The sequence below is a fragment of the Cucumis sativus genome, chromosome 2 (assembly GCF_000004075.3).
Source record: "Cucumis sativus cultivar 9930 chromosome 2, Cucumber_9930_V3, whole genome shotgun sequence".
NCBI classification, from domain to species: domain Eukaryota; kingdom Viridiplantae; phylum Streptophyta; class Magnoliopsida; order Cucurbitales; family Cucurbitaceae; genus Cucumis; species Cucumis sativus.
In genome coordinates this window covers 2,762,235-2,779,249 of record NC_026656.2, presented here as the reverse complement: position 1 = coordinate 2,779,249, position 17,015 = coordinate 2,762,235, and the positions used below count along the sequence as shown (strand labels likewise).

General features: G+C 27.7%; 1 protein-coding gene across 1 annotated transcript; it reads right to left on the bottom strand.

Moving 5' to 3' along the window:
• Positions 1-3,267: 3,267 nt before the first annotated feature.
• LOC101212548 (E3 ubiquitin-protein ligase ATL6) lies at positions 3,268-4,797 on the bottom strand. Its single transcript, XM_004139142.3, has one exon. The coding sequence runs from the start codon at positions 4,643-4,645 to the stop codon at positions 3,506-3,508; it is 1,140 nt and encodes a 379-aa protein (XP_004139190.1). The 5' UTR covers positions 4,646-4,797; the 3' UTR covers positions 3,268-3,505.
• Between the last annotated feature and the right edge of the window lie 12,218 nt (positions 4,798-17,015).

The following is a 17,015-nucleotide window of genomic DNA, read 5'->3' as shown; positions in this document are numbered from 1 at the left end:
AAACTAGTGATGGAGTAAATTCTCTAAATTTAATTATGTTCAGTGTATACCACTTTATATCCCATTAATCTTCTAGCTAAGTATACATACCCCCTTATTTAATTTCATAGAAAATAGAATGTTACATTTACATTCTTTTATCAATATACATATATATATATATATATATATATATATATATATAAATATACACCATACACACAACCAGCATCATTAGTTGCAAAGATAAAAAGAAGATTAGAACTTAATGCATTAAAGTGGTTATATTAAATCATTTAGGATAAGATACAAATTTTCCTTTTAGACAAAATGACAAATATCATATCATATACACACACTTACACTAAAAGAAAAAACTTTGCTCTAAAAAAAAGAGAAGCAGAAAAGAGAGAAAATAAGGGATTCGTGTAGCTTTAAAATTACTTTAAGAGAGAGCTTATGTAATTTATTCAAAATGATTATTACGTATGATTGATGGTACTTACAAGTGAAAAGTGATTGCACTTCTCATATGTAAGAGATCATTAATTTAGAGTATGCTTTGGTAATTCATTCATTCATTTTCTGTCTTTAAGTTTTACTTTTGTATTTGATAAATTATTTACTTTTTGGTGTGCGAAAATTAAAAAAAAAATGTTTTTAGTGAATTATCAAACAAATATGAATTTGTTTACAGACAATAAGAGTTACACTTGTTTGAAAATAATTCTACTGTTTTAAGTTAAAATATTGTTCCGACTCTCTAAACATTAATTCAACGTATTTGCAAGGGTTAAATAGTCTCTTAATTTATTTTTTATGATATAATCGAACAATCACTTTATTATGATGCAATATTAAATCAACCATTGCACTCTAGTTTCATTTCAAAATCAAACAGAAAATGGTAGGTTTGAGTTATAAAAAAAAATTAAGTTAACTCTTAAATAAATATTATTTAATAATTTAATAAAAAAATTAATATAATTTTAATCTATATTAGTTTCTCATTGTTAAATAATCTTAGGGTTGATGTGAATATATAATTTAAATCTAATTATTTTAAAAACTAAAATTTATAACTTTCATAAAAAAAAGTTACCTTATCATTATGATTTATTTATTTATTCTTTTCAAAAGGTATTGGAAAAACCCATTACAAGTTAAGTGGAAAACACATTTGCCATCAACTATATAATTTGAGAATCATAAGTACTTTCCTTTAAGAAAAAAAATGACAAATAAAAGAACCATTTTTGTATAGCTTTAAGATTGCTTTTAAGATAAAAAGCTTATACTTTTTTTATTTAAGTATAGTGTAAGAGAAATTTTTTTCAAGAGGGTATATAAATCATAATTTTTCAAAAATATCTTTGCTGCCAATACTTATCAACAAAGTTCTTTCACATAATATATATATTTTCTTTAAACATGGCAAAGATATAATATGAAATATAATATCATTACATACACATTCGCAATATAATTACCAAATAAAGAATCAAAGGAATAATTTCTTTTGAAAATCTACCGTTTAATCAAATTTAGCACTTTGTGGGTCATTTCACTTTTCTAAACTTTTATTTCAAAAAAAAAAAAAAAAAAAAAATCATATCTCTTACTTTAGATAATCACATCTCTAAAAAGTTTTCAATTATTCTTTCATGATTAAACTATACACCCAAATTTTCTTTACACTATCTTATATAGAAAGATCTTCACTTTTTTATAATCTATATTCGTTTTTTTAGAAATCTCGTGATTAAATATACTATATATACACACACATTAGTCCATGATCTTTATCCCCTTATTATCTTATATTATGTCCATTTATACAAATGATAAAATGAAGGTTTTTTTAACATTCAATTTTTAGTTAGATACATATTGTTAGTAATATTTTCATCATACTTACGTCGACTTTGATATTAAAGAATAAATATAAATGATTGAATATAATAAAAATATAAAATAATTTAAATTATAGACCTTTTAGTCACTTAATTATACTACATCTAAATTGATCTATCATAAAAAAAATATTTACAATAACATCCAACAAAAGTTATTTATTACTTTTTTTCTAATATCAACATAGCTAAAAGCTAAATAATTAGGTCAGTACTAAACATTAGCATAATATTAATAATACACATTCACAAAAATATTTGTAATATATATATACTAAAGCTATTAATAAAGTGGTTTTGTTAATAGAAATATAAAAATATGATGATCCAAAGACATTTTGAGAATATATTCTCAAAAGAAAACAATTATAAAAAAAAAGTGACAGCTGGGCTTTTCTTTGTATTCTCAATTATTTCAAACTAAAATTTTTTTGTCTCTTTGTGAAAAAAAAAAAAGTTAAATAAAAAATTAATGACTTTGTGTGTATCGTTTAAATATAATCTTTTGTGTGTATCGTTTAAATATAATCTTTTATAGAAGTCACACCTTTTAACTTATGTATCAAATTTAATGGGAAATAAAATGTGACATTGTTAGATGCGACAAACAACCCATGGTTAACAAGCAATTAAATTTGTATCATATATACACCTTGATTTTGAGTTTTGAAAATATTAGAGTTCGTAAAAAATTTCAAAAAAATTGACAAAATTTATATCGAACAAGAAAAGAGAAGATTAATCAATCAGAAATATTTCACAATAGTTTAATTTTCTTAGTTAGTCTTGTAGATATAAAAAGATAATATATGGACGAAAAAGTCATCGTTCCATTCTAGGCCGCAAACATTCCTAACACTTTCCTCTCTCGAGAAATGTTCGGTAATCTAAACGTCTACTATGATTACTATTACACCCTAAAAAAACCACTCTATTAAAATGATAGCCAAGTTGATGTTTGGAAAGATTGAATTTCTTTATCTTATATTTAATGTCCAATTGTTATGCTAAGACACACCTACATTTCTTTAACTAACCTATGCTCAATATTTTCAAATTAATCGTCTATTAGAATGTATTAGCCCATATCTACTTCTACTACAAAATAAATTCAACTATATTCATTTGAAAACATATATTTAATTCTATCCTTATTTATAAAAAAAATATTTAATTGGAGACGAAATTGATTTAGTTAGAATAGAATTGAGACTATTTATGACATTTTTAGACTACTTATAAAATTCTATTTATTAGATTAGATTCCAACTTTTTTTTCTTCTTTCAAACTATAGGTGCAAATTTGTAATTTACTCTAAATAATCCTTGATTAAAAAAAACACCCTTCAATTTGGAGAAAATATTTTTTAAAACATAAAAAAAAATTGTTACATTGTTTATTATAATCAACAGTTCAACACGTCTAAGACCAACATCTATAGTTATAGAAAGAATAATAAACAAGAATTTATGTACACATTACTTTTAATTAATGTATGTAAATTTTTATGAAACAAAAAGCAAATTTCCCCTCGGGAAATTCACGACTAATTTAAATTTTTATATAATGTGGCCAAAAAATCATATAAGAATAAAATAAAAAAAAAACTACTTCAGACCGGAAGCATACTTGATTCGACAGCGGTATTTCCCTGTCCAAGTTCTCGGCCCGAACCGGGTTCACCGCGGTTACTCCCTCCACGTGGAGTCTTCATCGACGACATACGCGTGAAAAACGGCGGTGTCATTGACAACACCCACCGGTCCGACTTCGATGTTCGGTCCAACCGCTCGAGCCTCCGGTAATACTTCCCTCGACTACTCCCTTCACCTGAACCAAACCTGTATCCTCTCATCGAACTGCTCTGCCTGGCCAAAACCACCATACTCATCGCCCGGTTCAGCTTCCGGTTCACAACTTGCTTTCTTATCTCCACTGGCAACCGGAGAGTAAACCGCTCAGTGTCTTCCCCAGGCTGAACCAAGGAGTGTCCGGTCGAGTGAGACCGGGGAAATAGCCACCGCAATCTATTGGATCGGGATCCTCGTGTACGTGTCCGATTCAAGGCCTTGTTACCTGTCGTGGTAGTGAGCTCTGATTCCGTTTGTATCTGAACCGTAGGTGGAGCCGTTGTCTCTAAAACGACGTCAGTGGACTGAGCTTCAATATCACCTCCGTCAGTATCCGAGTTAACCACAGCGTTGGAATCGTCAACTCGGTGGACGGACTCAGTGAGTTGAGGAGACAAATTAGCTCGACAAACAGGGCAAGTAGAGTGAGAAGCCAACCAAGCATCAATACATTCAGGGTGAAACACATGGTCACATTTAGGGATCAAACGCAGCGTTTCATCATCTTCAAATTCATTCAAACAAACAGCGCATTCTAGGGCACTTTTACCAATTTTATGCTCTTTCACATCGGAGTAAATCAGAGTCGGAAATGTTTCAATTACCGCCGGATCGAGACCGCGGGTTGCGCGACGGGAGCGGCCGGCGGCTACGGTGATAGGGCGGATGGTGTTGGATTGTGAATCGTTGCAGTGACGGATGTAGACGGAGAAGAAAGCCATGAAGAAAAGGGCGGCGATGAGGATGACGATGATGACGGCCATGGAACCGCTGAGGCGGTACTGGTAAGGGTCTGACCTGGGGTCGGGGGAGGGCTGGGACTGGGCGGAGACGGAGGAGAAGAGGAAGAGGAAGAGGAGGAGGAAGAGAGGAAGGCCATGGGGGGCGGTGAGAGAGGGCATGGTTTTGGATGATGGGGTGAAGAGGGAAAAGAGAGGGGAGTTATTATGGGAGAAAGTGGAGGTTGGTGGAAGAGGAAGCCATGGGAGAGGAAAGTCAAGGGAAGGTTTAAAAGAAAAGAGAGAAGGGGAATCAGTAGAAAGGAAGGGAGGAAGTAGGAAGACGCTGGAGAAACGGTGTCGTGTTGGGCAAGGAAGGAGATTGAGGATTGTTTGGACTTTCAGTGTGGGCCCGCGTCTGGGCGAGAAATTACCCTTTTTGAATCTTAATTTCTCTTGCAAACATAACATTAGCATATATATAATAACATAATTTATCCAATATAATAACATTTAGATCTAATTTTTTTTCCATCTGTGGTAAAATATATCATTTATTAGAAAAAAAAATTCAATAAGGTGGTAAAACTTTGTAGGTATGAATCTTTAAAAACCTTTAGGAAAGAGTATCGATACATTAAGGTAGTTTTTTCAACTAAATAATCACCATCAACATTGATGATCAAACCCTTTGTTATCTATGATTTTATTCGGTCGACTTAACTGATCCAAAATGAATGAATACTTATATATTGAATGAAGAAGACACCAAAAATGTTGTTGTTAAAGCCTTTGTTTTGTTTATATTTCAGAAGGGGAGAGTTTTGTAATATTGGGAGAGTGGACGGTTGATGGTGAAATTAAAGAGTGACAATTTGGAACAATATATTAAGTCATAGATGGCGTTCCATGTGGTGGAATTCATGTACACGATTTTCGTTTTTCTTTTCCTTTCCTTTTCATTTTGTGATTTATTTTGATATTTCTTTCTATATTTTTACAAATATCTCAAATTATTCAATATAATTGAGTCCTCCTAACAAAATATTAATGAATTTTTGTTCATGTCAAACATCCGATTAAGAAAATTTTGTCTACTTTACGTGTCGACAATGATAAATTATTTTCAAGGAGGCTGAACATGACTTACAAAACAAAAAAAAAATTGTATTTCAGTTTGGTGTTTATCCCACACAATTTAAGACGTAAATCAACTTAAGTGTGAAATAATGTAAAGTTTGAGAGACCATTTAGTGCAATGACTATCTAAGACTAACAATCATATCTCACGTTACAATAAATATTTAAAACTTCTAATTAGCTACAGTAAACAATATTTTAAAACTTCAATTTTGCTACAGTTTTTACTATTTTTACATTTATCATTTTTTTATTCTTTATAGCTACAACGTCTTGTTAGAGTTTATGTCATAACACTCGTAGTTTGTAACCTAAAATCATATTATATTCAATAAAGTTATTATCGAGAAATTATTGGACATTTTATTCTAGGGACATTATGAATGCAACTCACTTTATAGTTAGTACAAACAATGTGATCCCGAATTATCGTTCATATAGAGATATGAAAGTGAGGGCATCATATGTAAAAAGTTTACATAAGACTAGAACATGAAATAGTCACTTTTGCATTATAACATCGTTGACTGTATAGAGTTGGCTATTTCGATTATTGATGACCTATGTAATTAAATCTTAATCCTGAGCTAACCATGAAATTTTGTTCACACACAAAATTATCCTTAGATCATGAACTAATTAACTTAATCTTAATCCTGAGCTAATTATGGTAAAATTTCGATTTGATTTTCGTTGTACATGTTTAAAATTCATCATGTTTATTATTTTGGGTAATTAAAATGGATAGCAATTTTAGGGATAATAGTTAAACATATAGCAATATTTTTAAAAAATTATAAATTAATATAGTTAAGTTTGTGAACGACAATACACTTTTATCGATGTATCAAAATTAATAGATAAACATTTTACGTTTTTAAATGAGTTAAAATATTAATTAGCTATAATATTACAACCATAGCAGATTAAATTTTGCTGCTGTTTTATCTTTTAAATATTTCATGGATATTGTATAGTTTAACAAAATTGTTGATTCATTATCTCTAACCCATACTCCATTGATATAATTTAATACTACAAAGTCCATAAAGAATATTATATCTACTTACAAGAGGGAAAAAGTTTGTATCTCTCACTAAACACTATTCATACCCTAAGGTGTTCACTTTTTATGTCATTTTTTAATGCATTCCTCTTTTTAGGTAGGTTACCAACTAAATAATTTATGAAGACACATACTACTAGTCCAATTAAATGAGATCACCTAAAGTATGGGTTGAGATTAATATCACACATCACACATCACACTTTGGATTAGTTTATGAATAGGGTACGTTTGCTTTTAGTTCAAAAGTGGTGCACTTTTTTAAAACCTAATCGAACCAATAACTTTCTCCTAGCTAATTTCTTGGCCCTCTTTTTGAAAGAAAAAAAATGTGTCACATTCAACTCATTAATTATTGATGTTAAGGTATCATAATTTCTAACTAACTTAACCATTAGAGAATTATTAGAGTGTTGTGTTTGGTAATTGACATTATGACATTACGTTCTCTACTTCTACGAGAACCCATACATATATATAAATGAATTATTAATGAAAGGTAAACGCTATGGGAAATGGAAAGAAGATGAATGAAGTGTCACCCAAAGGTGGCGGAATGTGCGAAGTAGAATCCTGCCTATGCCTATGCCTTCCACCCATCTCTCCCACTTATTCTTTTAGTTTATTTTATTGAACTTTCTCTTTTACTATTTTATTCAAATTACTTGTTAGACAACTTCAACTAAACCATCACACTAACATATATATATATATATATAGTAACATAAATACAAATGTTATTACTTGCTGACTTTATTTACTTACCAATAATAATCATATTTGTCTGTTACTAAAACTTTAACAAAGGATAAATAATGAATAGTACATGTGATCTATGTAGAATCAAATTATGTATATGAATCTCATTCAAATTTGGTTACAAAAAAATCCCATTAAAAATTATGTAAAGTTTGATAGGAATATAAAATGTTTATTTGACTTCCTCACATGCATAAAATAGTAAGCTATATTTTTATTTAATTCTTTTATAATTATAAGTGTGTGTTAGATTTCAATTCAATATTCTTGTTAATAGAAGCATTTAATCACAGTCAATATAATGTAAAATAATAGAGTAGTTTGACTAATCATCAAATGTTGAATGATAAAACGAGTATAAGTTAATTAACCTATAATATTTATTAGCAATTAAAAAAATCAAACTAAGCTTTTTCTTTTTCCCGTTTTTAAAATTGTTTTATATTATAAATATTTTTAAGAAAAAACCTCTTAAAAATATTTAATTTTAATTGTTACAGTTATGATGCACGAAAATATATATTTTTTAACGTATTATTTTGACATTTAAGAACTTATATGAGATAATTGGTTTTCAATAGTTAGAACTTTCAAAATTTTAGAGTATATTTATATTCTCATAGTTTTATTCTTTAGCAATGATTGACTAATTTTATTTATTTTTTAAAAGAAATAAAAAAAGGCCACCATACAACATTTTAATTGAATTAAAGAAAGTAATGTTTGACTGAATAGAGACATTAAAATAAGTGCTTTGTGTGGGTGTAAGCATTACAATCCCAAAGTTGGGAGAAAGTGTTTTGAATTATGCCATTGACAAAGCAACCAAAATAGACCAAAACCAAACTAAACAAATTTATTTCATTATATATATATATATATATAACATTATGTTTAATTGGTATCTTATTTTAAAATAAAATGGTGTAGGTTATTTCCAAGAAATGGAGGTCTCATATGATGCACATAAGCAAAGGTCAAAAGTGGAGCATATGGCTAAAATTGTTAAATTGCTTTCAAAGGCAACATCACCCCTTGGATAATAATTATATTCATGAATTCAAACATATGAAATGAAGTTTCTTTGTTTGAAAATAAAGACAAATTCTTAACATTTTCATAAACCCCTTTTTAAAAAAAGAATTTAGATAAGATTCTTTAATTTTGTATGGTCCTCACAAGATTAGATTATTCTCTTTGACAAAGGACTTTGGAACTCTCTTCCTCCATATAAAATTTCCTTTCTCATTTGTCCATTAACTTTATGTTTTCTTTTCCCTTTATAATGTAGAAGAGACATACTACTTTTAAATAAGCAAACAATAGGTGTCTACAATTTTATTTTTAGAAAAAATTGGCCTAAAATAGCACCCTTAGTATTAATCCTACAATGTTCTAGCAAATTTTGTATTGATGCTTCTTTAATTTACTATATTTAAAATTAGTAAAGTCGTACAATAATATAATATCATATATATATATATTTTTTTGTAAACGTATTCTTTTACTTTTTAAAAGTATTTATATTACTACTTTTTTCGCTTAATAATAAACTTTCAAAACTATTGTTGAACTCTATTGTAGTTTTGAGGTCATCACTAGTGATCCATTGTTTCAAATTTGAATTAATTTTCATACAAAACTCTATTCATGTAGCAACTTTAAAACGTTAGTGAAATGTAAAGAGTAATATTAGTTATTTGTTTGTTATGGTAAAAGATAGCCTTGATATTAAGGGAAGAAAATGCCATTTTGAGAAATTATAAGTAAATTTAATTTTTTTTTTTTGTTAAAACTAATATTGCAATAATATATAAAAGTCCATACATAAAAGAAAATTCCAAAAAAGAGTTTTAATATGTAAAGATTTTGTGGAAAATATAAAACAAAATCCCTATTGAATTTTGAAGATGGATTGGATGTTGAGCTAACCAATAAAGGATGAACTTGCAATATGACTTTGACTTTTCCAATATTGGAGAATTAACATGCTTTGACTTTTATCGATAAAGAAAAAATAATAGGTGAGAGTTATTATAAATATTATTAATACAGATGTCGTTAGTATGTTCAGTGTCCATAGCCATATGTCATTTCTCTCTTCATCCAACTATATATCATATAATTCACCTTCTACATGTCAAATTCCTATAGAATGAATTCCAAATAGATCGAGGAAAGAGAAGAAATTTGAGATTTTTCATTCTCTTCATTTTTCTTATTTATTTATTTTTAATATTATATTTTTTGATATGCATGTTCCATTGCCGGAGTTATTTATTTTAAGGTGCTTTTATTAGTCGTAGACTAAGAAAGTTAAAATAAATTATAAAATACAAAAAAAATCTATGGGAATATATAGTTTTGAATTTCTCTTTGATCAATCTATACATTTAACTTTTTGTAATTTTTTTTTAGAGATACTAAATCAACATTTTTTGTGAAATTTAAAGTCAATATTTTTGAAAACTCATGGAAATTTGAAGGAGAAGAGGCTAATTTCCCATCATACCCCCAACCCCATCCCTCTAATTTCTAAAATTAGAGAAGGCCCATAATCTACTTTGATCAAAGGTGGGCCTAAGCAATTGGAAATATTGGGCTGCCTTTTAATTAATACAAAAATGATAAATTAATTTGGATAATTGTAATTACGATAGAATAATAATTAAGGATATAACAATATTTTAAACTTGCTACGAGATCGCTTAGACATTCTATGAGATTATTTAGACTAGGTAGAAAGGTATGTTAGACTTGCTACGAGATCGTTTAGACTTTGGTACCAAATCACTTTTTCACGCGTGTGTGATCAATTAATCATAAGGTATTTTTGTTATTTCACGTTGTGGCTTTTGTGAACTTTTTCCTTCCCTAAAATTGTTCTATACGGTATAAATATTTTTTTCGATTTGTTGTATTTTTATAAAAAAAATCGTAGACAAAAAGGTTGCCTTTATCAATTTTTTTATATTTTGGTTAATGAAGCTGCATGGGTTAATCTAACCTACACAATCTCAAATTAAATTGAAGACAGCAATACATTTTTTAATGCACTATTAGATCAATAATATAATATTGGAATTTATATAATACAAAAAACTATTCAATTTGTCGGTCTAAAAAGACAATATATATATTAATTTGTCACGCAGCCATGCATGGAAACTTTGAACCTTATAATACATACAACAAAAGGCTTAAATCAGGTAAATTTTGTCAATTATATATATATATATATATCAATTTGCGATGCATGGAAACTTTGAACCTTATAATACATACAAGAAAGGCTTATTAAATCACCTAAGTTTTGTCAATTGTTTGATATGGAGTACTTTTGTTTATATATGCTATCTATTATAATGTTAGAGTAATAAAATATTATATTAGATGAAGAATTATGAATTTAATCAACTAAAAATGTTCATTTGTTCATTTATTTTTATTTTTTTAGAATGTCAACATATTTGACAAAAGTAATTATGAAAATATTTAAAATGTTTAAGGGAGTTGAAAGCAATTTATTTTAAAGAGAGTTTGAAGCAATTTTGAGGTGTATTATAACCTACAATTACGTATGATATTTTAAAGAATAGCTAAAGCAAGCATAGTTCAATTGACATTTAAAAAATTAGTGTTTACAAGGTTTGTGGTTCAAATTCTCTAACTTCCAATAATACTAAAAAAATAATTTTTAAACAGTGAAAAAAATACTTTTTAAGCATTTAAAAAGCCATTTAGGCCGTAAAAGAGGAACATTACAAGAACAAAACAATCAAATTAGATAACAAAGTAAAAATGTAAGGAAAGAAACATGAATAAACAAATATCATATATATTCAAATGAAAATGTACATAAGAACATAAAAGTAAGATTAAGAAAGACTAAAAAGAATTATAAGTTACGATCTATACCAACAAGATGCACTTTCTTTGTAAAGACTCAATCACAAGAACTTGAAAGTTAAGTGTGTTTAGCTTTGAACAAATTTATATTAGGCGACCTCAATTTTTTTAGGCCACATATGCGATGACAAAGCATGTTGAAAGAACTAAATTAAAATGTTAGAATATTGAGGAGTGTTGATATCATAATTTCGAATTTCAAATCTTGATGTAGGTAGCATTACAAAAAAAAAAAAAACTAGAGTAGAAATAAATTCAAATATTGTATAGTGTATATTACAAAACACAACAATACACAACACTATTTATGGGATATGAGAATAGGTCAAGTGTATTTACAATTTGAAATCTAATAAGATGTTTATGAAATTTGGTAACCTATAAAGGTTATAAAAATGTTATGAATGTATCTATATGTAATTTTTAGAATTTTTTTCCCTTTCTAAAATGATTAAAGAAACAACACCTCACTTGAAAACATTGCTCTCAAATAAAGTCTTCACAATGAGTGATTTTGTTAAAGTGCCTACATAAAAAAGAATCATTTATGTCTTGTAAAAAGAACACTATATTTTATTGTAAAAAAGATATCCATTGTTGAAAGCTTTTGGAAACACATAGTTTATGGTGGTTAACACTTGGGATATATATATTTAGCTTAGGCATCAAATTAATGATTAAATGTTAAAAATTTCTCCATCTAATGAATGGTTGATAATCCATCTTAAAGGAAATAAAAAAGGAGTCTAGCTACTAATTAATGTAACTTTTTGAAACAAAATTACAAAAAAATGGCAAATCAAAACTTCTCCTATATATTCTAAAAATAAATTACCTTTTTGGCTAGCTTTTTACATGATCATTATAATTAAGTGAACATTGAGAGAAAAGAATACCCTTTTCTATTTTTACTTTTATTTTTCATTGGAATATTATCATATTTTTTTCATTGGGATTCAAAACCCTAATCATAGACTTGTTTGAAAAATATGTCACATGGGGTCTCAATCTCATCTCTCCCTCTAGGTATTTCTCACTCACTCACTCACTCACTCTAGGATTGTGTTCGTTTTGTAAGTTTGTTTAAGTTCAAAGCAACCCATTATGAAAAAGTACTATATAAATATATACATATATTTCAAATCATAACTAATAATAAAAAATAAAAGTTGAATTATTATTGGATCTATATATATATATATAATAATAATAATAAACACACAAAAGAGAGACTTGGCTCCCTTGTTCATTTTTGAACCATAAAAGGGAATATTGAATTGAAGTTTTTTTATGATGGAAAAAGTGGGATAAGAAAGGAATTTTGATTTCTCTAACTTTAGATTTCCAAAGCATAATTATCAATATTTTTTTCTTACTAACTTTTTCCTATCCAAATCATTGCAAAGTTTGTGACAACATTATCCTCCCCTTGCATGTGAATTATTTTGATGTAGTTGTCAAAATTCCAAAATTCCATCTCTCATTTTTTACTTTTTACCCACATTCTTAGTTCAAACAATTCTTTTGGCTTCATATAGGCTTCAGCAATTTTTTTTTCTTTATGTAGTTTTATTATCAATATTTTGTGATAAATTTGTTTTTCATATTCAAGGTTGTAGAAGATTATTACTTTTTTTTGTAAGGATACACTTTTATATCATCACATAGGTAGATAAAAGAGATCAACATCATAGATGTTACATAAAACCAAATAGAAAAGAAAAAAAATTCAATCCATAGACGTCCCTTCTTTCCTTGTTCTTTTAGTTGAATAATCCCGAAGGTATTACAAACTTTAGGAATGTACAAGTTTAGAGTTTAGAGTTCAATTTGATAAAAATAGCTTAAAGTATTCTAGTTTAATTTAGAGTTGAATTTGTAAATTTTATCCAAATTAAATGTAATATTCATCATTCCATAAAATTAGCTAAAGTATTTTTCAAATTGTGAAATAATAATTATTTTTTGTTGACATTTTAATAAATTTATGGTAAAGATCCATTAATTTTAGAGAAATTAAAATGAATTACAACATAAAAGTTTGAGTTTTATTTTTAAATCTCTACTTTTTTATTATTTTATTGTTTGAAAGAGTTTTATGTATCATTTAATGATATTCAATTTCAAGTTACATATATAATCATGATGATTTAAATATACATTTTTTTATATTTTGAAGAAAATTGTATAGCATCCCATATGACTCCATGGTTGAAATAAGCTAAAAAAAACATTGAATTTTTTTTAAAAAAAACCTAAAAAAAGTGTATCAAATTTGTCAAGATCACTTTAGCTCGTTTAAGTTTTTTATACTATCCTTTAGCTCGTTTAAATTTTTTATATTATATTTTAAGTCATTGAATTCTCATCAAATTTGTACTATTACTTACGTGGATGTACTTCTCCTTAGATATCATAAACGTTTCTTAATTAAAATCAAGTATTTGAAACATCGCATAAATGCACGTGTTATGTAAAACAAAGGACCTTTTAAATGATGAAATTAAATAATGTGATCTTTTGAGATTAATAATTAATATACTAAGGTTAAATTCTTATTCAAACCTTACCTAACAAATGCATGCATTTATAAACAGTGACAACAGACGATACTAAATTGCAAAAACATGAAAAATAAGGTTTTGGTATTTTATTTATTTAAAAATATATTAAAGTCTCGAATTCATTTTAGCATAGCTCTCTTCACCCAATTAACTTTGGAAATTTTGTTTTATATGATAGATCAATTATTTAATTAAATTTTTTAAAACTCTAAGTATGAAAAAAAAATTATTGTACAACTTCTTTTGTCAATGAAAATAAAATTCTATCAACTAAAAAAAGTTAATTAATTTAGAAAAAGGTGTGGAGAGTGACTTCTGAAGGGTGATTAACTATTGAACTTCCTTTAGAATTATTTTTTATTCTATATAAAATCACATGTTTTTTCTAATAATCATTACTTTCAAGAATGTCTCATCCAAAATCTTTTAAAGATTTTATTGATAAACACTTGTATAAAGAGTGACGAAATTAACAATTAAAGTTTTGACATACGACCCATTTATGTATGTATACCATTCTAAAACAATATTAGAAAAATATTATTGAAAATATTGTTAAAATGTTGATGTGTGAAGACTATAATATAAAAGATGATCAAAATATTTAAATTACTTTCATCACTTTTAAATAAGTTGTTTTTTCTATTAGTATTAATTTTATAGCCGATGGGTAATACCTATTTTTATATTTTATTAAATTTTCTATAATATGAAAGTTTCAAATGTTAGACTCTATGCGGACAAATATATGAGAATGTTGATAGGAAATTAGAAATGACAAGTCGATGAAAATTAATTAGTGTTCTACATCTTGTCACACGTTAACCTAAACAAAATCTCGATACTAAAAAAACCAATGCTACCCTAAGATTTTTATGCATGCTAGCTTGACAAGTTGATATTAATTATGTTAAAATATTGAGATTGAAAGAGTAAGAATTAATTTTACTTCTAAACATAATTTTTTTTGAAATAATTTTTCTATTTTTCGATCAATTATGTAAAGGGGACAAGATAGGAAGATAGTGTATACCTTTGTTTGCTTCTTCTCTACCAAACATGGAAGATCAGGATAAACTATGTAAGTTGGTGGTTATCTGAGAAAACTCCAATTTTGAACCACTCCCATCCCCGACTGGAAGGCATCTATACCTCATCTCGATCACAAAGAGAGGTTCACTATTACTACGACCCTAAGTCATGATGGATTGGAGGTACTTTTTCCCCTTTTGAAATGAAAGAAGTGCATAGGGGACCATCCTTTTGTTGCAACAAGCTCTTGAGTACGAACTTGTAGGGGGCCTTAGGCCCTACTTAGTTTTATTGACAACAAAAAAGAATTACGATACTAATTAACACATTTTGAATTGCATCTTAAGTAGTATATAAGTGGTGCAGAAATTGTATTGCTCATTTTCAGTTGGAGAGTTGAAAAGTTAAACCTTTCAAAAGTTAGCGAAGAATAAATTCTTTTTTAGTTGACTCTGCTAATGTCAAAAGTAAGTGATTTTGTAACATTCGTATAACATAGTGAAACAAAGGTTATACACTAACACTTTCTTATCTACTAACCTGTGTCACAATCTATTGCTATTATTATAATAATAATTAAAAAGACCCCATATTAACAACCGAAAATTGAGTGAGAACTCAAAATTGTCCTTCATAATTTCATAATAAATGTGTGTAGAAAAATGTAATCAAACAAGGTAGGGAATGAGTTTTAAGAAGAATAGAAGAAAAGGCATAAATATTTATTAGCATGGTAAAAGTATAAATACTAGATTGGTACATATTAAAATTAAAAGACAAAATAGTGGTTTCATACGGAAAAATAATAGAGTAAATTGTTATGTACAGAAAGTTGAATAAGAAAGAGTGATTTTTGTTTGTACAGTAGAAGGAGTTGAAAGGAGGAAACTAAATGATATAAAATTTGATTTTGATGGGTTGAATACGAGAGTTTGGGTCCCATGTGACGTAGCAGAAATGTGAAAGAGAGGAGAGGAGTGTGTGAGTGTGTGAGTGTGTGAGTGTGGGGTAAGCCGTAAGAGGTAAGAGGAGGGGGTAAGAACTAAAGAAGAGTGGTTTTTAGGAAGAAGCCGCAGTTTTGTTAAAATAAAAAAAGAAAGAAGAAGAAGAAGGTAGAAAAAGAAGACACGTGTAGGGGGAGGAGAAGAGGAAATTAGAATGGTAGACTTCCAATAACAAAATGACAATTCACTTTATGTCAAAATCAAACAGTCACAGTATGGTGAACCTTAATCAGGCAAGTAGGGTGGTGGTGCTGATGCTGCGTGGTGGTGTTGCGTGGTGGTGCTGCGTCCTCCTGGTGCATCACCATGTCCTACCATACACAAAATAATCAAAAGCCCCCACACTATATATCTCTCTTTTACCACCCATTTTCTTGCATGCATGCAACTAAGCCCACACTAAACTCAACCTCCTCTCTCTCTCTCTCTTTTTCTTTTTTTAAAAATTTATCATAATAAAATAATAATTTTCTATAACCTTTTTTAATCAATTTTATCTATAGTATATCACATACGTAAGTTGATGTGTATTGTGCTCTTAATTTATTTGTCAACATGTACTGAGATCCTTATAACTTAATTAATATAAAAGAGAGAATTTATATTACCAAAATCATTTCAAACTAAATTATTTATAAATATAGTAAAATTTTAGAATTTATATAAATACTCATAGTTTAGTCGGTAATAACGAATCCATAAATTTTATTGACGAGAGCTTTATAATTCAACAAAAATAATATATAGAAAAAATAAAAAGTTGGATCTTAAACTAGAGTGTAAAAAAGATGGAAAATTAACGGATAATATTGATAAACTATCACTTCTATATTTATATATATATTATATAATAAACATATATCATTAATAAATTCTAAAATTTGGTTATTTTTAAATATTTAAGGTCATTACATAGAAGTAAGTTTTTAGAATCTTTAATTAGATTTTGTTTTATGATAATATTGATTTTAACTTTTTAATGTAATAATGTAATTAAACTTTTCTGTTGTAATTTTGGTTTATACGCAAACTCCAAAAAAAGGATATGGCAAATTTACATTTTGGCATTTGAAATTAAG